Below are 24,909 nucleotides of genomic sequence, written 5' to 3'. Positions count from 1 at the left end.
TTTTTTTAACATTTTTATAAATGATATTGCTGCAGGGCTGTCGGGTAAGATTTGCCTCTTTGCAGATGATACCAAAATCTGCAACAGAGTAGACACCCAGGATGATGTGAATAATATGAAGAAAGACCTGGCAAACCTTGAAGAATGGTCTGAAATTTGGCAGCTAAATTTTAATGCTAAGAAATACAAGGTCATGCATTTGGGCTGCAAAAACCTGAGGGAATGTTAAAGTTTAGGGGATGAAGAACTTTTAGAAACATAGAAAATGACGGCAGAAAAAGGCCATGGCCCATCTAGTCTGCCCACACTAATGGTCCACCCCCTAACTACCTCCATGAAGAGATCCCACATGCCAATCCCATCTTTTCTTAAAATCTGGCACGCTGATGGCCTCAATTACCTGTTGTGGAAGATTATTCCAGCGGTCAACCACCCTTTCGGTGAAGAAATATTTTCTGGTGTCGCCATGAAATTTCCCACCCCTGATTTTCAACGGATGCCCTCTTGTTGCCATGGGTCCTTTAAGGAAAAAGAGATCCCTTTCCAACTTTTGTGCATGAAAGAGGAGCAGGACTTGGGTATGATAGTATGTGATGATCTTAAGGTGGCCAAACAGATTGAAAAGGTGACAGCGAAAGTTCGAAGGATGGTAGGGTGCATAGGAAGAGGTATGGCTAGTAGGAAAAAGGAGGTATTGATGCCCCTGTATAGGATTCTGGCAAGACCTCATTTAGAATAATTGTATACAATTCTGGAGACCGCACTGTCATAAGATATAAGCAGGATGGAGTCGGTTAAGAGGAAGGCTACTAAAATGGTTGATGGTTTTGGCCAGGGACCTGGATTGGCCACCGTGAGAACAGGCTACTGGGCTTGATGGACCATTGATCTGACCCAGTAAGGCTATTCTTATGTCATAAGTGAACCTTATAGCAAAAATTTAAGCTCTTTGTACAGTTCATGTACCTGCTTTTTAGAAGGTATGGGAACCTTATGAACGCTGGAGAAATATAAAAAAACATGTTGGTTTCTAAGTTATGCTTTCTCAGATTGGGAGTGTTTAAGATTAACACTGAGAAGCGAGTTCCAAGTTTTCAAGTTTCAAGTTTATTAAAATTTTCTTATACCGCCTAATCAGGCTTCTGAGCAGTGTACAATACTAATAATACAGAGAACAGATACAATAAAACCAAATTATAAAATTAACAAAGATGGACAATACTAGGGAATGTTAGTATAACAAATTACTCGACTTACGGACATACACCAAACATAAGGAGATGGACAAGAACTACAATATTTGCAAAAAGAATATAAAAGGGAAGAACGATAGAGAGGGTAAAATCAGAAGAGGATCATTTAATCCTTAGAAGGGCAGTTTTTATCCAAAAGCATCCTGGAACAAAATAGATTTTAGACTAGATTTAAATCGATCTAATACAGATATTGCCCGTAAATGATTAGGCATAGAATCCCATAGGGTGGGTGCTGTAACAGCAAAATGGTTAGATCTCATGGTGTTAATTAGCCTCAGTGATGGTATAATAAGGAGATTCTGGGACACAGAGCGAAGAGTTTTGGATGGGTTATACGGAATAAGAAGTCTGTCGATAAACTCGGGCTGATTTTAAATGTAAGGAGTAGGATTTTGTAACTGATTCTGTGTTCTACGGGTAGCCAGTGTGCGTTGAACAGAAGAGGGGAAACATGATCATATTTTTTGCATTCAAGATGATTTTAATTGCTATATTTTGTATTATCTGAAAGCGTCTTATTTCTTTTTTAGTTATGCATTTGTAGAGAGAGTGAATTAGAGTATTCAAAGATGTGGGTTCGAGTAGTTTGGAAAGTGAGCGGATCATTCTAAGTCAATGGAAACATTTCTGGATGACTGGACTAATGTGGGCGTGATAAGTAAACTTGCTCTCCGCATTATATCATTAAAGGATCTTTTGAGCTCCTGGGGGAAGAGAAGAACGACCAATGGTCCATCAAGCCCAGTAGCCCAATCTCACGGTGGCCAATCCAGGTCACTAGTACCTGGCCAAAACCCAAGGAGTAGCAATATTCCATGCTACCGATCCAGGGCAAGCAGTGGCTTCCCCCATGTCTTTCTCAATAACAGACTATGGTCTTTTCCTCCAGGAAATTGTCCAAACCTTTCTTAAAACCAGCTAGGATAGAGGTTGGGAGGGATACTGGGGGATTAGAGGAGTTTTCTGAGATAATATTAGGAAGCAGAGTTATCTTTTATGAGATTGTTTACAGCAGGGGTGCCCACACTTTTTTGGGCTTGTGAGCTACTTTTAACATGACCAAGTCAAAATGATCTACCAACAATAACATTTTAAAAAACGCAAAGCACTCTGTACGCAGAGAAAATGTTAATTATCATTTATATTCAGGTTTTTTCAAAGAGGTCAAGGCAGATGACTTTAAAATATGCAATGTCACCTCAGTAACAACTATACAAAAATAGACAAATATACCCCTCCCCTTTTACTAAACCGTGCTAGCGGTTTTTAGCACGGGGAGCTGCGCTGAATGTCTCACGCTGCTCCCAACACTCATAGGCTCCCTGCGCTAAAAAACGCTATCATGGTTTAGTAAAAGGGGGCAATAGTGCAAAATATAAACCGCAGATATAAATTCTGATACATTTTGATCACTAAATTGAAAATAAAATAATTTTTCCTACCTTTGCTTTCTGGTGATTTCATGAGTCTCTTTTTGCATTTCCTTCTTCTGACTGTAAATCCAATATTTATTTATTTCTGCCTCCTGCATGCTTCCTCTCCTCCAGACCTCATTCCATTCCCCAACCAACATCTTTCTCTGTCCTTCCATGAGTCCAACTTTTTCTTCCTCTCTCCCTGCCCCCTCTCCTTTCTTTCTTTCTTGCTCTCTCTCCCTGCTCCCCCTTTCTTTTTCTCACCCTGCCCCACTTTCTTTTTTCCTTTCTGCCTGTCTTTTTCTCTCCCTGCCCCCCTTTCTTTCTCTCTCCCTGCCCCCCCCTTTCTTTCTCTCTCCATGCCCCCCCATTCTTTCTGGCTTTCTTGCTCCCTGCCCCCCTTTCTTTCTGGCTTTCTTTCTCTCTCCCTGCCCCCCCATTCTTTCTGTCTGTCTGTCTTTCTCCCTGCCCCCCAAGCCACCACCGCTGATTTCTCCGCTTCCCCGACGCTAGGCCAGACGCGTACAAGCACTGTGCCCACAAGCCTCCGCCCCCTCCATCCCCCCCCCGACTACGGAGAGGAAGTTCAGAGCCAGCCAGGCAGCGATTGGCTGGCTCAGAACTTTGTCAGGGGGGGGAGGCTGTGGGCACAGCGCTTGTACACGCCTGGCCTGGCGTCGTGGAAGCAGGAAGAACGCGAGTTTATCACAGAGCCCGGGATGGGCTCCACGATCGACTCACGTTGCCTTTGCGATCTACTGGTCGATCGTGATCAACCTTTTGGGCACCCCTGGTTTATAGAATGACACAGGGACAAATTTTCCCCATCCTTGCAGGAACTCATTTTCCAGTCCCTGCTCCATTCCTACAAGCTCTGTTACCATCTGCACAAGCCTCAAACACTTTAAAATCATAAGTGGTTAAGGCAGAGCTTACAGGAATAGGAAATGGACAATAACAAAACTCGCAGAGATGGGACAGGGAAAAATTTGTCCTCATGTCATTCTCTAATATTGTTCTCTACTGCATTGATACTTTATGTCCGTACTGCAGCTTTCTTTTTTTTCACAGAGAAAAAAAAATCGAAAGAAAGTAGTGTAAATCGCTTAATTGGGGGTACTGGTCCACAGCAGGATTCATGAAAGTGGGAGGGAGCACCTTTGCTCTCTAGCTCTCTTCTTACCCTGTGTGTTCTCCCAGAGCCCAGCAAGGATCCTCAGAAGAGACGTCTTGCCAGTGCCTGTGTTGCCAACAATCAGGAGGTTATTTCCCTGTGAAACTGTCAGTGTCAGGTTCTCCACAAGCGGCTGGTCAGAGGATGGCACCGAGAATGAAACTCTTTCCAGGAAGAAAGCTGTGTCCACTGTCACCACTGCTTCACCTGAAACACTGCTCAATGAGAGAAGGAAAGGCTAAAGCTGGCATTAGCATACCCTGAATGCTCCAGTGGTTTCAGCACCAGCTCTGAAACCATTAGCACACACCACATTTAAAAGTGGCTATTTACCACCTCACCTGGATTCTTAATTAAAAAAAAAAAAAAGCAATGGAAAAATAAATGGGGCAGCATTGGAAGGATTGGTTAAGAGAAGACATTCGTAGCAGCATCCCTTTCCTCCCACTAACCCAACCCAAGCTTAAATTAAGCCTTGGTGGACAGCCCCCTCAATAACCGTACCCTGGCAAAGCAGGCCACTCCATCCCCCAAGGCTCTCCTACCTCGGAGGAGAAAGCAGGAGTGATGCCCACCCTGCCCAGTGTATCCTGGGACAACTCTGAACAGGACCAAAGTATCATATAAGAGAGAAAACTTTGGCTCCACCCAGAATATCACAGAATGCACCAGAAGGGGCAGCACACTGCCATTTTGAAGACAGCAGAGCATCAGGTGGGAGCAAGTGGGCATCACTCCTGCCTCCTACGAAGTAGGGAAGGTCTGCGGGGGGAATGGCATAGTCTACTACTCGATCACCAAATCATCACTACTGAGGCAGCTGGGCCATAAGAACATAAGAATTGTTGCTGCTGGGTCAGATCAGTGGTCCATCGTGCCCAGCAGTCCGCTCACGCAGCGGCCCTTTGGTCAAAGACCAGTGCTCTAAATGAGTCCAACCAGGACCGGAGACGATGGCCTGCTGAACCACCAGGCTACTTGTGGCCCTTGGAGGGGGAGGGAGGGAATTGCCGCCCTGCTAGACTAGACCAGCCTGCCCTGCTGGGCCACCAGGGAATTGTTTGGATTGTGAGGATGAGCGCCTTTGCTCAGTGAGTGCCCTGGCTGATTTGGTTTTTTTTTTTTTTTTAATTTGAGGGAAGGGGTTGGGGGGATAAGGGGCCACAGCCTGCTATTTTTTTTCCTAAACCTTTCCTGTTATGTGTGCCTTTGCTCAGGCACTGATAGGAAAGAGCTCATTAATGCCGTGATTCTAATGTGGCATTAATTTGCATGCTCATTATTCTGAGCATGCCATGGTGATTTTTCTGCATGGGATATTTACTTGTTGAAATCCCAGTTCTCTTCATGATCTGAAGCACTATCCTTTTCCTGTTGGATGAGTTCAAACACTGTTTCCTGAAGCTCCCCAATCCTAAAGAGAGAGAAAAAGAGATTAATATCTGACACATGCACCAGGCCACCACAAATCGCCACCTTAACTGACAAGGCTGCTACCATTGTATTATTTCCTCTACCAGAATCTCCCCAACCCTGAGATGTCCTGTCTGTCTGTCCAAGTTTATTAAAATTTTGATATAACGCAAATCATAATTTCTAAGCATATTACAATAAAATAGGAGAAAATATTTAAACATTCTAAATATATATTGAACAGACAAAGAAACAAAGGGAATAGGGTGAATTACAATTTAAAAGAAAGGAGGACATGAAAGGTAAATAATAGAAGGGAGGTAAAGGAGATCAGAATAGGAACAGCTCTTCTAAGCAGGGACCATCTATTGTATGTTAAATGTACAGCTTTGAGTATGCTATAGAAATGATAAATAGTAGTATGTACGTCAAAACTTTGTTTGAGAACATAAGAATAGCCGCTGCTATTTAATATATTCATAAATGATCTAGAATCAGGGATGTAGTGTGAGATAATAAAATTTGCAGACAACTCCAAACTATTTAGTCGAGCTCGGACTAAAGAGGACTGCGAAGAATTGCAAAGGGACTTGAACAAACTAGGAGAATGGGCGACAAGATGGCAGATGAAGTTCAATGTTGAGAAATGTAAAGTATTACATGTGGGAAGCAGAAATCCGAGGTACAACTATACGATGGAAGAGATGCTAGTGAAAGAGAGTGCCCAAGAAAGGGACTTGGGGGTAATGGTGGACATGACAATGAAGCCGACGGCACAGTGTGCAGCAGCCGCTAAGAAGGCAAATAGAATGCTACGCATAATCAAGAAGGGTATTACAACCAGACCGAAAGAAGTTATCCTGCCGTTGTATCGGGCGATGGTGCGCCTGCATCTGCGTCCAATATTGGTCGCCGTACCTTAAGAAAGACATGGCGTTACTAGAGAGGGTTCAGAGGAGAGCGACACGTCTGATAAAAGGGATGGAAAATCTTTCACACGCTGAGAGATTGGAGAAACTGGGACTCTTTTCCCTGGAGAAGAGGAGACTTAAAGGGGATATGATAGAGACTTACAAGATCTTGAAGGGCATAGAGAGAGTAGAGAGGGACAGATTCTTCAAACTTTCGAAAAATAAAATAATAAGAAGGCATTCGGAGAAGTTGAAAGGGGACAGATTCAAAACAAATACTAGGAAGTTCTTCTTTACCCAACGTGTGGTGGACACCTGGAATGCGCTTCCAGAGGGCGTAATAGGGCAAAGTACGGTATTGGGGTTCAAGAAAGGATTGGACATTTTCCTACTAGAAAAGGGGATAGAAGGGTATAGATAGAAGAGTACTGTGCATGTCCTGGACCTGTTGGGCCGCCGCATGAGCGGACTGCTGGGCGTGATGGACCTCGGGTCTGACCCAGCGGAGGCAATGCTTATGTTCTTATGTTCATGGAGGTCAATCCAATTCCATGCCGTCGATCCAGGGCGAGCAGTGGCTACTCCCATGTCTGTCTCAACAGGAAATTGTCCAAACCTTTCTTCAAACCAGCTATGCTATCTGCTCTTACCACAATCTCTGGCAATGAGTTCCAGAGCTTAACTATTCTCTGAGTGAAAAAATATTTCCTCTTTTGGGTTTTAAAATTATTTCCCTGTAACTTCATTGAGATGAGCCTCCATCCTGCAGTCCGAGCAGAACCCCCTTTCACCAGAACTATGTGCTTCTTACCAATGGCCAAAACCACTGCGTCCACTACCAGTGAGCGTAAGGAGTCCCTAGCGGCATCAGGAATAGGATACAAACAGGTCATAGTCTGTATCAGCCGAAAAGGGTCATCTGGGACTTTCTACTGTGCTTCCACAATATCCCAGATACCTTGATGCATGGGAAAGGAATGTGAAGTCGCCTGAATCCCATGAAGAGATTCACCATAATTCTCAAAATGCAAAACAGAGGACACCTGGAGAATGAGCTCCTGCAGCTCTTCCTGGTGAAAAATGTGGAGCACTGAAGAGTTCTCCCCCAACGGGCATTTCTGACACCTAGTCGCCTGCATCATCTGCCCCCCTCCCTCTGGTCGAGGGTCCTGAAGTTCACCTGAAAGACCCAGATCCTCATCTTCAGATAAATGATCCGCCAGACAAATCCCGTCTTCCCAAGAGAAACGCTGTTGCTTAGGCAGGGTTGGAGGGGGTGAAAAAATCAACCACCTGGACATGGCTGAGACCTCTGGAGAAATCGCTGTGGTACCAACCAAGTGCCTGCAGCAAGCCTTGTACATGGCAAGCACAAAATCTGGGGAAAACCCCCCGGCTGGAAGGGAATCACGCTCCACCACCAAGTAAGAGACCTGCAAGACCTGTTCCTTCTCTCCAATCTAGACGGGAGCTCATCAGAAGACTAAGCCAAAATAGCAGAGTTTCCTGCCAAAAAAGAAGAATCCACTGAAAAAAATGTTCAACCAAAGACGAACATGCTGAAGAGACCTGAAAAGGTAAAACTGCGATAAGGGAATCCCCAGAAAACCCTGACGCGAAGGCAAGGAATCCCTATTACCTGTGGCGGTAAGGGAACCCCGGGTCCTCCCATCGCCAGCTGATGTGACAGCCAGGAAATCCCCAGAGCCATCAGCAGTAAGGGAACCCTGGGCCTCCCCACTGCCCATGGTCAGCTCTGCCCTCGCAGCTTTTGGGGAATTCCTCTTGTCGGCACCCAAAGGCAACCCTGAAGAGGATTCCCCTTTGCACAACCACAAGCAGTAAATACAGATGCCAGCTTCGTTAAGGCCTTGGCGGGAGCACACTGAGCACTTCTTCAGCCGAGAAGTGCTCATTTTAAACCGCATGGCAGGCGCAATTCACAAAACTGGCAGCTAGAGAAAGAAAATGATCAATTAAAAAAACCTCCCTGCAAACCAGCACCAAGACTTTGAAAGGCTCTGCCTGGCTTCTTATTTTTTATTTCACTGGCTCTCTAAGCTGTAGTCATTGTCCTCAGGCATCACTAACACGGAGAGGATGTGGGGGGGGGCAAGGGGGGAGGGACTCGGTCGCCTGAGTGTGACACCCCCGAGGACAGCCTTTTTCAATCCTATTTTTATTGTAACCATGCTTCCCTTTCCCCCTTTTTCCTCTTGGTTTCATGTTGGTCCTGTTTTGTCTGTAAATTCCCTCAATTTTAAAGAGTATTTTTTTTTTATTCCTTTATCCTAGGCCTAACAGGACTGTCCTGGCTTACCACCTCCACCTGCTGGAGACTGAGAACAGTCTGATTCTAAGAGGGTCTGCACTAGTGCTGCCCAATTCGCGATTCGAATCGATTTGTTTATACAAAAAAACAAACTCACCTTGCTAGAGAGGCTTTCCCTCTGCTGCCGGAGTCCGTCCATCTAATGCAACTTCCGGTTTTGCGACTTCGGCAAAGGAAGCACTAAAAAGTAGTAGTAAGTTTTAAAAAATAGTAATAATGAAAGGTCCCATCCTACACCAAAAGACCAATGTGAACTAATTCATCAGCTTTACAATTGCTTTAGGGCTTCAGACATGCCATTTTTTATTCGCCCATATTTTTGGCGATACAAAAAGTATTTTTATGTGGCTATGGCTGTGGCTTCTTCATTTGCCCACTCACTCTGAGTTTTTTATATATATTTTTTTGTAATTTTTGTATATTCCTTATTTTATATATAAAGTGCTTCCCATAAATAGTTGTAATAAAAAAGTTAACTTATCTTAACAAATTGTCATTTCCTTAATAGGATCGGGTCGGGGCATGTCACATCGGCTTTTTCAAGATAAAGTCCCCCTTTTTCAGTTCAAACAGACCATCCCGATATCCAAACTTTGATAGATCAGAAAGTTTGGATATCGGGATGGTCTGTTTGAACTGAAAAAGGGGGACTTTATCTTGAAAAAGCCTCACGGCGAAACATGTCGATGTGACAAGCCCCGACCCGATCCTATTAAGGAAATGACAATTTGTTTAGATAAGTTAAGTTTTTTATTACAACTATTTATGGGAAGCACTTTATATATAAAATAAGGAATACACAAAAATTACAAAAAAATATATATAAAAAAACTCAGAGTGAGTGGGCAAATGAAGAAGCCACAGCCATAGCCACATAAAAATACTTTTTGTATCGCCAAAAATATGGGCGAACAAAAAATGGCATGTCTGAAGCCCTAAAGCAATTGTAAAGCTGATGAATTAGTTCACATTGGTCTTTTGGTGTCGGATGTTAAACATGGACTAAGGTTAAAGAAGTGACTAGACATTTACTTATATAGTGGGAGGTCCCATCCTTAATGCACTGATTGTTCCCCCTGCGCGCACGATCCCAGACGCAGAAAGCAAATGTGACTCTCCCTCCCCCGGTTCTGACCTGCATCCGCCAGTTTTCTCGCAGCCCAGACCAACTGCACGGTTTTCAACCAGACACAGTGCTGATTCGGTACCAATAAAACGGAGGCCATCTAAGCCGAAGCTGCTTTTCAGTGTTCTTCGCTCTCATCTCTCTTCCTGTTGGTTACAACATGCAGGAGCTGCTCCAACCTCCAGCTCCAGTGAGGCCTAAGCAAAGGGCTTGGAGTCTTCGGGGTTGGGAGTCTTCAGTTGTAGCATCCTCATCACCCTTTGAGATTTTGATAATTAAAGTAAAAAAACAAAACTGCATGAGGCTGCCAGAAATCCCAGATTGATCTGAAGGATCCACCCTTGAACTGGATAACTTGATAGGTCTCTTGCTGTTTCTTCACTAGAGTGGAAGGAGAAGATGGATGGTGGAGGGGGGACGGACTTGGGGGAGATTGTGGAGAGGGGAGATGGACTTCGGGGAGATCATGGCGAGATGAACTTGGGGGAGATCATGGAGAGGAGAGATGGGGGAGGGATGGAAGAAATAATGAATCTAAAAACAGGAGAGGGAGAGAGATGGTGGACAATGGGATTTAGGGAGGGAAGGAACAGAAAGGGAGAGAAGTTAGAAACAAGGGAAGATGTAGGGGGGTAGAGATGTTGGATAGGAGGGTAGTTGGGAAGAGAATGGGAGAGATGGTGAACCCTGAGGTGGTGGGGAAGGAAGGAGAGATGCAGGATGAAAGGGTAGTTAAGAAAAGGAGATGGTGGATCTGGGGATGGTGGGGGTCCATCGCTGCAGCTGCAGGGATGGAGACAAAAAAAGGAAAGATGCCAGACCTCCGGGGGAGGGAAAGAAAACAGAAGGGGAGGACAGAGATGGAAGATGGATGGTTAGCACAGAGAAAGAAGGAGACCCTGGCAAGCGTGTTATCAGAAGACAACCAGAGCTTGAGACAAACATGATTTGAATAATGACCAGACAATAAAAGGTAGAAAAAAATAATTTTACTTTCTGTTTTGAGATTACAATATGTCAGATTTGAAATGTGTATCCTGCCAGAGCTGGTGTTAGACCGCGAAATGTGAGCTAGGATTTAACAGAGAGAGGAAAAGTCTTTTTTGTTTATTTTGTTTATACCACAGTGCCAGTGTGGATAGGAAAGGGCAAAGGGGGTGAAGAGGCTATAAAATAAACCCACCAGGATGTTTAAAAACAAAAACAAAAACACCCAATTGGGCAGGAAAATCGATTCAATAGGCTGAATCGAATCAAAATATTTTTTCCTGAATCGGGCAACACTAGTCTGCACTAGTGCTGCCCGATTCAGAGAAAAATATTTCGATTTGATTTGATTCACTTTCAATGACACAGCTTTTTAAGTTTAAACATTTTATTTAACCAAGGCCCCTCTCCCCCCGATTCTCAGCTTCCGCAGGCCCCATATTCCCCTTCCCCAGCAGCTTCCCCAGAGCATCCCCAAAGAAAGGGCCCCATATTCCCCCTCCCCGATTCTCAGCTTCCCCAGGTCCCATATTCCCCCTCCCCAGCAGCTTCCCCAGAGCATCCCCAAAGAAAAGGCCCCATATTCCCCCTCCCCGATTCTCAGCTTCCCCAGCCCAGAGCATCCCCAAAGAAAGAGGCTCCATAATCCCTCCCCTCCCCCAATTCCTATTCCTATATGGCATCGGGCAGAGATCCTTTACTTACACTAACAGTAGATGCAGAGAGGAGAAATGCTTCCGGGAACAAACCAGCCAAGTATAAAAATCAACTTGCTTACTGCAGTGCTGCCGCCACATCCACTCCGCACACCGCACACACCGCTCACAGTCCGCACACACCGCACACAGTCCGCTCGGCACTCCCTTTGCCAAAGTCCTTTCTTTTGATTTAACTTCCAGTTTCGCAAAACCAGAAGTTACATTAGATTAAAGGACTCCGGCGGCGCCACAGCAGAGGGAAAGCCAGAACAGGTCTACAAGGGAGCCAACAAATTGGTGAGTTCAGTTTTTTCTACAATCCAAAGTGAATTGGTGAATCGATTTGAATCGTGAATCGGGCAGCACTAGTCTGCACAGCCCACTTGTACTGCTGATAGAATTCAGTGAGTTCTCAGGCTCCACCTGCTGGTAGAAGAGCGTAAACCCATCTGTCTGTGCCAGTCTGAAGGGACACTAAAGAAGTTAGGAATTAGCAGGAAAGGAATGGAAAACAAAGATGAAAATGTTATAATGCTCTTGTATTGCTCTTTGCTAAGATCACACCTCGAATACTGTGTGCAGTTCTGGTCGCCTTATCTCAAAAAAGATATAGTGGAATTAGAAGAGGTACAGAGAAGGGCGATGAAAATGATAAAAGGGATGGGACGACTTCCCTATGAGGAAAGACAAAAGCGGTTAGAGGCTTGTCAGCTTGGAGAAGAGATGGTACCGGGGTGATATGATAGAGGTCCATAAAATAATGAGTGGAGTAGAAAGGGTAGATATGAAATGCTTGTTTACTCTTTCCATAAATCCTAGTACTAGGAGGCATGTGATGAAGCTACTAAGTAGTAGATTTAAAACAATCCAGAGAAAATATTTCTTTACACAACTTATAATTAAACTCTGGAATTTGTTGCCAAAGAATGTGGTGAAATCAGCGGGATTTAAAAAAGGTTTGGATATTTTCCTAAAAGAGAAGTCCATAGGCCATTACTGAGATGGCTTGGGGAAATCCACTGCTTATTCCTAGGATAATTGGGACCTAGGTTGGCTTGATGGATCTTTAGTCTGTTCCAGTATGGCAATTCTTATGTTATGCACATAAATATATCACTAATTGCCTTGTACTCGTGAAAATGCTGGGCGTTATTTTATAAAACACGTCAAAATCGCTTAGCACATAAGTGAAAACATGATCAGGGCTTGGGCATGTCTCTGAGATGATAAGTTCTGCAGTGTCAGGCACCAATGCCGACTTACACCAGAACTGGCCCATAAATCTTGGTGCCACTTTATTCTTCAATCATGTAAAACGGTGCGGTGGCTCGACACGTACGTGTCTCGGCCAATACGGCCTGCCTCAAGAGCCTACAAACATTCATGACACGCAAAAATTAAAATCATCAAACAATTGTTAAAAATGCTATGCTATTTATTGATGTGATATTTCACTTATTTTTTTTTTTATGTTTGTAAGCTCCACCGCAATTTTACAGGATTGAAGAGTAAAGTTGCACACCAACATTTCGCAAAATCTCCACTGTGGTTTGTGTGTTTTCACCTGGATTGTGGAGGTTTTTCCTGGTTGCCTTGAAATGAGTCCCAGCTCTTCTTCCAGTGGGCAATCAAAGCACACACCTAACCACCTCTTTCTCTCTTACGAACAGTGTAGTTCTTCCCTCCTTCCCTCTTTTGTCTGAACACAGGAAGAGCCATATGGTCCATCTAGCCCAGTATCGTGCTTCTAGCAGTGGCCCAATCGCAAAGTGCAGCAAGATTGAATGCTACCAATTGCAGGGGCAGCAGTGGCTTTTTCCTCTTTACTCAGATGGTACCGCTGATGGGCAGGATAGCAAGGGAGGTAGGGCATGGATGCACAAAGCATGAGCACAGTCTCTGCCTCTGTGCATTTTCTATCTGGAACATATTCTACACACTTCTTAAGATACAAGCACATCCTTACATGAAGCAGTTTTAAGGCACACATGCACCTGTTTTGCTTTCACTTCCCATGAGCACCCTGTTCTGAATATATCCCTCCATGTCTCACCTGTGTGTATAACCAGCCACATCTGACACAGTAGTGGACATATCGATGAGCTGGCTAAAGCAGTTGATCAGGTAGATACACACAAAGGCATTCTGTGCAAAAAACAAAAGTGTATTTATTTATTTATTTATTTAAAATACTGATATACCCCAAACACAATTTCTAAAAATAACAATACAGATACAAAAAATCAACCACCCCTGACAACAGGGAACCTCAAAAAAACCCTAAATCTACCACTGCTTGGAAAATCTCTGTCTTCAACTTACAGATCAAGTTTCAACTTGGCACTATGTGCCATCTTGTTCCACCAAGTCAGTGCCACAACTGAAAACAAACAGTATAAACCTTGGGAAGAATAACCCGAATCACAGTTATCAGATGCTAGGGTCCACCTTGGGGATTAGAGCCCAAGAAAAGGATCTGGGTGTCATTGTAGACAATACAATGAAACCTTCCATCCAATGTGCGGCAGCGGCCAAAAAAGCAAACAGGATGCTAGGAATTATTAAAAAAGGGATGGTTAACAAGACTAAAAATATTATAATGCCTCTGTATCACTCCATGGTGCGACCTCAGCTGGAGTACTGCACTCAATTCTGGTCTTCTTATCTCAAAAAGATATAGCGGCGCTAGAAAAGGTTCAAAGAAGAATGATCAAAATGATAAAGGGAATGGAACTCCTCTCATATGAGGAAAGACTAAAAAAGTTAGGGCTCTTCAGCTTGGAACAGAGGCAGCTGAGGGGCGATATGAATGAAGTCTACAAAATCCTGAGTGGAGTATTTTAGATATATTCTGAATGTCTGCTATTAAATCCAAGATGGCCGCCACAGGTGCCAATTTTGTAGAAAAAGAGCCCGGGAAAAATACAGGAATCCTCAAAAAATGGCTATTTGGGGATTTTAGAGATGGGGAGCGATAGGGCATTACTACTACTACTACTTATCACTTATATAGCCCTGAAAGGCATACGTAATGCTGTACATTTTGACATTTATGGAGGGCATGCAGGGAAACCACCCAAAAACCCCTTTTCAAGACCCCCAAAATCGCTGATTCGGGCTGTCAGCTTGTCCTCACTGTGACATGTGCTAAATGGGAGAAACTGCAAGCAGAGCACTGGAAAACTGGATTCCAAGTCTTCTGATTACCCCACCAGCCTGACCACCACGTTCTGAGACCTCAGCCACCCTAGGGCACGCCATGCAGCCACCTGGTGGAGGAACTCAGTGTGGTTCTGATCCTGGTCATACCTCCATGGAACCGCTCAGCCTGCGCTCTACCCACTAGCGGATGAACCTGGGGTGAGCAAGCTCCCAAGGGAACAGTTGCTGAGCCCCAGACTGATGTGCAGGCTTTCTGGGGGGCTTACTGAGAAGTAGGGAACACCCTAGAAGCAGACTTTTTTCAAAGGTCTGCGATCTCCTACAGTCAAGGATGTCCCCAGCACGAGGGTGGAAACCGTGAAAGCAAAACAGTGCAAAAGAAAACATGATCAGAAAAGACAGATTCCTACAGCCTGGCTTGTAGAAAGGAAGACCGAGGAGCTGGGATCCTGGCACAGTGATGAGGGATGAATTTCTGAGGCTTCCTACAAAGTCCTGGCGGGTAGAGGAAAATAACCCACTTGTTCCAGAATAAAGTGGGATTGGTACAAGATCCTCGATAGGTGTCACATTAGGATAAAAACATCTATTGATAAATCTTGCACTGTAACTATTTTTTTTTTTTATTATAAACTGCTTAGATTTGCCTTCTGGTTTTATATTTGCGGTATATTAAATAAATTGAACTTGAACTATGGCAAATTGTAACCTGTTAACTGTACATTTATGTATGTCAACCTGTAACTCGTTCTGAACTCTGGGGAAAACAGGATAGAAAAGAAATAAAGAAAGATCTCCGAATTTCATGTCAATTTCTCAGCAGAGCTCATTTCCTTGACATTTTCGTTATTGCTCAGATAGCAAGAGCTATTTCATTTTCCAAACCCTAAAGAAGTGAAATACAAATCAGGGTTCTCAAAGTGGCCAGGAGAAATTAGATTTCAACAATCACTGGGAACTTATTTGCTTAGGTTTTAAATTTGTATCACAACCGTGTTGGTAAAGAATTCCCTGGTTGTTCTTATTGTGAATTGTGAGCTTTAAAAAGTGCATTTAGTATTTAAAACATTAGCGTAATACAGTCCAGCTCCTAGGTAGTACTTATGTTTTAAAATGGAATTGCAAATTCAGTTTGTTTTCATTGTATTACTGTTGACTTTCTTCTGTTTTCCTAGCTCTGTGTTTCTTCCTTTATTTTCTGTTCTAAACCCCCCCCCACACGCACACTTTTAGTAAGCCGCAGTAGAGGTTTCTACCATGGCCCAGAGCGCTAAATTCTTCCATTCTCATATTTCTATAAGCACCCTGGGCCTTATTTTTTAGGTTCCTGTTGGCAAGGGTCAGTCTATCTTCCCACTAACAGCAGTCAAGTACAGTCTCATTCTCTGGTTACTCTAAGGGACTCACCTTACTGACCAGTGCACTCAGTTCTGCAGAATCCATATGGCCATAGACTCCACTGAAAATGGGAATAGCAATGACCACATAGCTTAGAATACTGCCCAGATAATCAAAAGTGTTGATCCCAACTGGATAGAAAAAGAATCAGAAAGGAAACAAGGTTAATGCTGGGCCAGAGCAAGGGAGGAGGCTCAATGGCTCAATCTATACAGATGAGAAAAACATGCATCCTTCAAAAGAGAGAACGGTGCTCAGTCATGATGCAGGCAATACTTCACCAAAACAGTTCGTTACTGTATACTGCATGCTGGGTTAGAGTTTTTCATTTGCAATTATTCAAGCTGTATTTTGTGTTATATTTTCATCTCTTTTTATTCTTTAATTCTTTGGGGCTGCATTTTGAATAAAATTTGTAATTGTGATTAATCGCACATTAAAGATATTATATTCCTCCCCCTCCACCCCCTACTGCAGTTCCTTGTGATTCTGGGCAATAGAGGTTAAGTGACTTGCCCAGAGTCACTAGGGGAAATATACCTTTAATCATGTGATTGATTACAATTATAATTTCAATCAAAATGCAGAGCTAATCACAAACGAATAAATTAAAAAAAATAATAAAACTATGGGCCTCTTTTATCAAGCTCCGGTAGCCACATGACAGACACATCGAATCCCATTCAATCTCTATCAGCTTTTATGCACATGATTCAACATGATAAAAGAGGTCCGATATTTATTGTATGTTTATTTATTGCATTTATATCAAGCCAAATCCAAAATTCTTGGCAGGTTACAATAAAACACACATTCAAATATCAAAACAAATTTAAAGCATAAAAAAGCAAATGTTAAACAATCATATGTCAGGACGTAAACAGATCTCCATTCCTGTAGGTGGAAACATCTTCAACAATGATGAAACAAAGATCATCTACTGCCAATATTTAAGAACAATAATATTTCTGAAAGCAACAGTTTTTAACTGTTTCTTAAAAATAGTAAAAGATATGACCAAAACAAAAAAAAGTCCCCAAAATGGTATAAGTGGCAATCCCCCCCCCCAAATTCTGTCCAAGTCTGATACATTTAGAGGCAGGTCTTGTCAAACAAATCTGATCAATTTCTTTGACTGGGTGACCAGAAAATTGGCTAGAGGGAAAGCACTAGATGCGAGAAAGTAAAGATTGACAAAACGTCAAAAGTATTAGGTGTCATCCTTGACGCCTGTGTTTCATTTAAAGACCAGACTAATTTGCTGGTCAGAACATTTTTTCTTCAGACTTAGACAATTGAGGGTGATAAGATCAGTCCTTAGTCAAACCACAATGGTAGTTCAGGCAGTCTTGCTCCCTTATCTGGATTATTGTAATTCTCTATACGGTAATATTCTTGTGAAAGAAAGTAAGAAATTACAACTGCTCCAGAACACAGTAGCTAGAATAATCTTTTGCCTGAGCTGGATCCAGTGGGGTCAGTCCACTCCTGGCAGAAATACACTGGTTGCCAATAAGAAGTAGAATCCAGCTTAAGATTGCCTGTATGGTCCATAAGGCTATATATGGAGATAACTCAACTCTACTGGACTGACATCTGACATTAAAATCACACATTCCTTCCATACTTCTAGAACATCCCAACATTTCAAACTGGCTTTTCCTTCACGGTGGCAAGTCCAGCATAAAACACTCATCAAATCTACCTTCAAATTTTAAGGTCACAAAATATGGAACTCTCTTCCAAGTAGCATGCGACAGATCTCTTTCTACTTTCAATTCAGGAAATCGCTAAAGACAAATCTGTTCTCTCTGTAATCTCAAAACTTAAACTCAATGTGATCTATGATTCTTGATGTACCAGTATTGAAAATCCATTAATCTTATTGTAAGCTGCAATAAATCATTGCTGACACTTGTGGGGTATAAGAAACTTTATGGTATGGTATTTAGATTTTAGTAAAGACTTTGACAGTGTTCCATACTGAGTGCCATGGGTATGGGCCCCAAAATGATGGACTGAGTCAGGAACTGGTTGAGTGGAAGGTGACAAAGGGCAATTGTCAATGGAGATCTCTCTGAGGAAATGGATGTTACCAGTGGTGTGTCTCAAGGATCGGTTCTTGGGCCTGTACTTTTTAACATTTTTGTAAGCAGTCAGGTAAGATTTGCCTCTGTGCAGATGATTCCAAAATCTGCAATACAGTAGACATCCCTGATGGTGTGAATAATATGAGGAAGGACCAAGTGAAGCTTAAAGAATGGTCTGAAATTTAGCAGCTAAGATTTAATGCTAAGAACTGCAAGGTCATATGTCTGGGCTGCAAAAACCTGAACTTATGTGTACGACAGAAGAGCGGGACTTGGGTGTGATAGTATGTAATGATCTTAAGGTGGCCAAACAGGTTGAAAAGGTGACGGCGAAAGCTAGAAGGATGATAGGGTGCATACGGAGAGGTATGACCAGTAGGAAACATGAGGTCTTAATGCTCCTGTTTAAGGCTCTGGTGAAACTTCATTTAGAATATTGTGTACAATTCTGGAGGCCGCACCTTCAAAAAGATATAAACAGGATGAAGTCAGTCCAGAGGAAGGCTACTAAAATGGTGCGTGATCTTCGTATAAGGCATAGGAGGACAATAAAACTCGATCTGGTGACCCTCTCGGATGATGACCAGCACCCACTTGTCTATGGAAATTTTCTCCCACTTCCTCTGAAACACCGACAGCCTCCATCCAATACTTGGAGATGCGGCCGCCAACTTGGCATCTTTGGGACATTTTGGAAGGCGTATTGAGGAGAAATCTTGAGGGCTGCTGGCGTCTGCTGCCTGTAACCTTGGAAGGATCTCTGCTAGAGGAACTCTACTCCCTCCTGGGGGTCAGAGCGGCCTGTTCTCTGGCAGAGACTTAGGGTGATGATCCATCACACTGGCCATAAGGATGTCTAGGCCTTTACCAAAAAGCAGTTGACCCTTAAAGTGCAGTCTGCTTAAGGTTGCCTTGGATACTGTGTTGCCTGCTCACTGCCGGATCTACAGCATTCTGTGAACAGATACCTTGCTGTTGGCCATGAAAAGATTATATAGGGTATCTGCTGCATAATCCATCCCTTCCAGTGCAAACTGGGTGCAGACTCCTACTTCACAAAGGGCTTCCATCTCAATCTGGTGTGGCATGCCCGAGCAACAAAAGAAACTGCTGCTGCTGCTACTGCTTTGATTCCCAGAGCTAGAGCTTCAAATTGTTTCTTCAAAACCATGTTCACCTTGCAATCTTGTGCATCTTTCAGGTTAACTCTTCCCTCACTTAGGAGAGCCATGTTTTTCGTGACATCAGCTACTGATTAAACAGCGGCAAGAACTCAGGTGCCATGGGATAGAGTCTGGATATGGCTTTAGCAATCCTTAAGGATCCTTCTGGAGTTTTCCACTGCTCCTAACTATGGCTGTAATTTCTGTATGCACTAGAAAAAAAAGAGGTCTGAACATTAGAGCCACTCATGACCATGCATTGGGAAGTGGAGGGCTGAGCCTCCAGCTTCAACTCTAACAGTGGTGGACAGACATGGTGGGTAGATGTCATTGTAAAAATTTGAATTGTGACCTTGCCTTTGTTCTGGTTGTATCTGATCAATAAAAAAGATTTGAACATACAAAATGATGGACAGAGACCAACCTGAAGAGGCGGCAAATCTGAGGGTCGTCCCCCTGGCTAAGTGTCATAGAGGCATCTTTGCTACCGGACCCAAACAGGGAAATAAAGACTTCTAGGATTGTCTTCGAGCCCTGAGATAAAAGTGGCATGGAGTCTGGTCTCCAATCCTGCCAGTCTGGCTCCGAATGTCATTGGAGCTAGAGGCCGGCTTGGCTTATTTGAGAAGCAATCACAGAAAGTGAAGATGCTCCCTAGGCTAATGGCGGTATGCTCATAGGCTTCGCCGCCTGTCCTGGTCTCATTAAAAATACAAATTCTGGGGAGAAGCCTTATGTAGGGGAGATAAATGAACTCTACAGAACCTCCAGCTGGGCTTTTGTGGGGTTCCACAGACTCCATGCATCTGCACTTCATGTTTTCATGAAATTCGGGCTGCTGCCCATACTTTTTACCCATTTCTTGGACCCACATTGGTTCTCTAGCCCTGGAGGACATAGATGGGGCTAAGCTCGAGACTCTTGCCCCTCCCTTGCACGTGCTGTGGCATGCGGTACACAAATGCTCCTCCACCGGCCATCTGGCACATATTTCACATGAAATGATGACACTCTGTGGAATCCATCCCTGTCAATTTTTGTAAAAATTGAGGTATTTTGAGGCAGACAAAGGCTTCAGAAGAAAAGATTGTTTATAGTCCAAGATGGCTGCCGCCACAAAAATCACACCAAAAACGGCTGAGGAGACATTTTGAGGAAAAAAAATGCTGAAATAGGGATTTTGGAGGGAGGGGGGAACCTGAACCCTCAAAAATTAGGTTTTGGAAAACCCCCCCTCTGATTTTCCCATAGGAAATAATGGGGCTGTACTTAGTGTTCTGTGAAAGTGCCTTTGTGTCAGCTTTCTCTGCAGCTGGAAGAGATGGAAAGGACTTTCTGCTTCTGAAACTTCCAATAGTGACTCCAAACCAGGAAATCTTCAGGCTACCAGTTGGAGCAACCCCATCCGAGGCCTCCATCCCCACGAAACCTCGAAGCACAACGGGGAAGAGGGCAAATTATGCAGCTAGCTCCCTGAAACCCTAAGGGTTCTGACTCAGGTTGCCCATAGCCTGTGCTCAAGCCACTGAAAAATTCAGACGGTGAGCTGGCTCCCACGGGAATGGACCCCAAGCCCTAAAGTAGCACACAGCAGGCTGGCCCTGCGAGCTACAGTCCGGCTCTGTGGAACCTGCAGGCTTTCCCAGGCAGAGTATCTCCAAATATGGGGTCTCACAGCACCAAAGCCTCAGAAAAAAATGAACTTAAAGACAAAATAAGAAAAACTAAGCAGAGCAGGTCGCAGACACTTCTGTATAGTTCACTTGAGAAGGACAAACTGAAGGGGCACTCCAATCCACTGGCAATGTGAGAGGTGCTGAAAGTTGTGAGTTGATCATCTGAATAGAAGTAACAGAATGGGATTGATTAACTGCCTTTTCATGAAGAGATTCACCCAAAGCAGTTTACAATGCATGGAATAGTAATCAGGTACCCGGCAGGCTCACAATCGAACTGTGGTACCTGGGGCAATGGAGTCACAAGGAGAAGGTTGGGATCAAACTCACAACCTTAGGGTGCTGAGGTAGCAGCTCTAACCACTAGGTCACTCCTCCCCCTACTGTCGGCCCAGTAATGACCCATATGCTCCCTCTCTTCCTCCCCCCTCCCAGTTTAACAGTTCCTTATGAAAGACTTTAGACATAACATGGGATCAGTATCTGGCTCAAGGGCAGGGTTGTAGCTGTGGTTTCAGGAACATTCTAGTGGAGTTTTGAACTCTTGAGCTACAGAAAGTCATAAGAAGCAGACAACGAATAAGGAGGATCTATTTTCTAAACTCTAGTGTGTAGTAACTCTATTTAAAAAAAGAATTCTCTCAAGTTCTGAAGGAGCTTTGCAAGTCCCATCTGGACCATGACTTATATTTAGGCAGAAAAATAGGTTAATACGGACACTACTCACTATACAACCACAATTCTTTGTATATGAGCTCCCTCTGTGTCTGCAGGAGGTACGCCAGCCGTTGATTCGTACGCAAGTGCTCCACTCTCCCTGCTCTGCCATGAAAAAGAGAAAACAGGTGAAACAGGATGATCCTAACAGCAAGATTCAAGCCCTACCTACTAGTGCTGCCCGATTCACGATTCGAATCAATTCACCGATTTGAATCAGGTGAATCAATTCAATTTCAAGAAAAATCGGCTTCCCGATTCGATGGCCGACCCTTCCCCCCGTGCCTTCCTAAAGCAGGAGCAGCAGTGCTGCCTCTTGCCGTCTGTCCGCTGCTGCTCCTGCTTGACGGGGGAGGGACAGTAGGAAAGGTCTGAATGTTTCCCCAGCTTCCTCGCTCTTACCAGCTTAAGCTAATACGGCAGCCTGAAGGATCGCTGGTGCTAAAGCAATCCCTGCAGCTGCCCGTCATCCTCAGCAGCACGTTTTTTCTGCTACGGTCCCGCCCCTCATCTAACATCAGGGTCAAGATCGCGGCAGAGGAAACATGCCACTGAGGATGATAGCAGCTGCAAGAATCGCTATAGCACCAGCGATCCTGCAGGCTGCCGTATTAGCTTAAGGTAAACACGGGGAAGCTGGGGGGAGCAGGCCTTGGCGGTGGTAGGGCAGGCCTTCACGGGAGGACCAGGCCTTGTGGGACAAGGATCCTGGCTAGGCCAAATGGCTTCGCTGAATCCTAGTCCTGAGTTTAAAATAAAGATAGTGGAACACTGGTTTCTTATTGTCTCCCAGAAATTGTACACAAAAAGGTCCAGGTTGTTCAAACAAAAACACTTTAATGAAACATCCAAAAGTTTCAAACAACAAAAATATGTCAGAATTTGGCACGAGTGGAAAAACAAACTTTCAAGAATTTTGCTTCACTCCTTTTCAAACCAATATGTCCTACTCCTAGCACCAGCCATGCTTACAGAGTCAGTCCAGATTAGTGATACTACAATCCTGAATTTAGCCCTCTGGCCACATTTCATAGTATCACAGAACAGTCCATGCTTCAGGTGTTAGCTTCTTCGTACAAGGCTCTCTTGATAATAGCTCTAACTGTGTCCCTGTGGGGTTGAGCCAAATCCCCAACAGTTTGGAGAAGAGGAGCCTGTTCACCACAGGTGTTGCCGCCCTCCCAATAGACAAGCTCTGGTGTAACTTTTGTAGCTCCAAGCACAAGTCAGAGCAGTGCACAAACTGCTCCCAAAACATAAACCAAAAAAACTCTCCAAAAAAACAAGAAAAAAGAAAAACCCCTGGGCTTAGCAGCCTACTCACATTCCATTGGGTGATCTTCCCCTTGGGTAAAACATAGTTTTCCAGCCATTCCATATCACAATCCTCGGTCTGGACTTCAGTTTCCTCCACTTCCCAGTCCTCGGGGAAATCTTCATGTGCTGGCCATGGGTTAGCTACAAGGGCTGGCTTCCTCCCCAGCTTCACTTCAGCTTCCTGTCCCAGCTGCCTCTCCTCCCTATCTGACGAGGAAAGCTCTGAAAATGGGAGCCTCGGCAACAAGCCACGTCCCCTCCTAGCAGGGTTAGCCAAATTCTTAAAGGGCCCTGTCCTTTCAGTAACAGCCTGAGCTTTGGATACTCTTAAAGGGGCAGGCACCTTCCTAAAGCTGTTCACAGGATTTTCACCTTGCTCAGGATGTTTCCTAGACCTGGTCACCGGGTTTTTATTGGGGCTTACAGGGACTTTCCCCTTGGATTCAGCAGGACTAGCCAGATCCCTGTCACAGCCTTCGCGGTGGGGAGGCAGGCCTGTGTAGAGGGAGGAGGAAGAGTGCCTTCGTGGCAGGAGGCAGGTCTGTGCAGAGGGAGGAGGAAGGAGTAAGAGAAGGGAGGGGAGATGCCAGACCTGGGGTGAAGGGAAGAGAGAGACCAAACCAAAAAGAGAGGGAGGAAAACAGAGGAGAGGTGCTGGACTAATGGAGAGAGGGAGAGAGAAATGCAAGACCACAAGGGGAAGGGTACAAGAGGGACAGATACTGCTCCAAAGTAGATGGGCAGGGTGCAGGATGGCAGGAGAGATAGTAAGAGAAAGCCTGTACCTGGGGGAAGGGGATACAGGAGGTAAGGAAGAGAGAAAGAAGAAGCTGGATATGGGGAGAAATAAGATGCTGGGCATGGAGGGAGCATAGGAACAGGTATACAAGGGGGACAGTACTGGAGAGTAGAATAGGGACAGGGACACAGAAGAGAGATGCTGGATGAAAGGGTAGTTGATAAAAGGAGAGATGGTGGATCTGTGGATGGTGGGGTCCATTGCTGCAGCTGCGGGGGGGATGGAAATGAACAAAAGGAAAGATGCCAGACCTCTGGGGGAGGAAAGGGAAACAGAAGCGGAGGACAGAGATGGAAGTTGGCTGGTTAGTACGGAGAAAGAAGGAGAGCCTGATCAGAAGACCAAACCAGACCAACATGATTTGAAAAATGTCCAGACAACAAAAGGTCGGAAAATAATTTTATTTTCTGTTTTGTGTGATTACAATATGTCATATTTGAAATGTGTATCCTTCCAGAGCTGGTGTTAGATCATGAACATGAGCTAGGATTTAACAGAGAGAGGAAACGTCTTTTTTGTTTGTTTATTTTGTTTACACCACAGGACCAGTGGGTAGGAGAGGGCAAAGGGGGTGAAGAGGCTATAAAATAAACCCTAAAGTATTATCACCCTAAGTGGCTCAAATACACACTATAACATATTATATAATCTATACCACTATACATCGAAGATGCATCCACAGTGTTCTATTTCCTATAATGGCTATTAACTATTCAGGAAAAAGGCCTCAGAATTGGAGCCTACGCACAGTGTTATCATAGACTGAACAGTCAGCGTAGTAATCTCTGCTCCACGCTCCAGTCATTGGACAAAAAACCTGAACTTTATATTACTTTGTAGTAGTACTTATTGAGTACTAATATAAAGTTCAGGTTTTTTGTCCAATGACTGGAGCGTGGAGCAGAGAATACTACGCTGACTGTTCAGTCTATGATAACACTGTGCGTAGGCTCCAATTCTGAGGCCTTTTTCCTGAATAGTTAATAGCCATTATAGGAAATAGAACACTGTGGATGCATATTCGATGTATAGTGGTATAGATTATATAATATGTTATAGTGTATAAAATAAACCCACCGGGATGTTTGGAAAAAAACGGCAGGAAAATCAAATCGAATCAAAAACTCGATTCAATAGGCTGAATTGAATCAAAATTTTTTTCCTGAATCGGGCAACACTACTACTTACTGTTTCTGGACCCCCCATAGTTAATAGAACATAAGAACGTAAGCATTGCCTCTGCCAGGTCAGACCAGGGGTCCATCGTGCCCAACA

The 24,909-nt window shown here is 44.1% G+C and overlaps 1 protein-coding gene across 4 annotated transcripts in view; it reads right to left on the bottom strand.

The window, feature by feature from the left end:
- The window catches only part of ABCD4 (ATP binding cassette subfamily D member 4), a 201,786-nt gene that overhangs the window by 111,596 nt on the left and 65,281 nt on the right, over positions 1-24,909 (bottom strand). For 3 of the 4 annotated variants that reach the window (XR_004540151.1, XM_033952514.1, XM_033952513.1), the window contains 5 exons: positions 21,529-21,623; positions 15,882-16,003; positions 13,366-13,457; positions 5,170-5,259; positions 3,855-4,060 (listed from right to left, as the gene is read on the bottom strand). Coding sequence is in view for 3 of the 4 variants with exons in the window: in XM_033952514.1 (XP_033808405.1) it covers positions 3,855-4,060; positions 5,170-5,259; positions 13,366-13,457; positions 15,882-16,003; positions 21,529-21,623 (605 nt within the window). In the remaining variant the exon portion in view is untranslated. Of the gene's footprint in view, positions 1-3,854; positions 4,061-5,169; positions 5,260-13,365; positions 13,458-15,881; positions 16,004-21,528; positions 21,624-22,842; positions 23,043-24,909 lie in introns of those variants that run through there. The other variant, XM_033952515.1, reaches the window with a different exon arrangement.

This window comes from Geotrypetes seraphini, chromosome 7 (genome assembly GCF_902459505.1).
Source record: "Geotrypetes seraphini chromosome 7, aGeoSer1.1, whole genome shotgun sequence".
In the NCBI taxonomy this organism is placed as follows: domain Eukaryota; kingdom Metazoa; phylum Chordata; class Amphibia; order Gymnophiona; family Dermophiidae; genus Geotrypetes; species Geotrypetes seraphini.
Note: the sequence above shows the minus strand (reverse complement) of the source record. Positions and strands in the feature narration are given on the sequence as shown.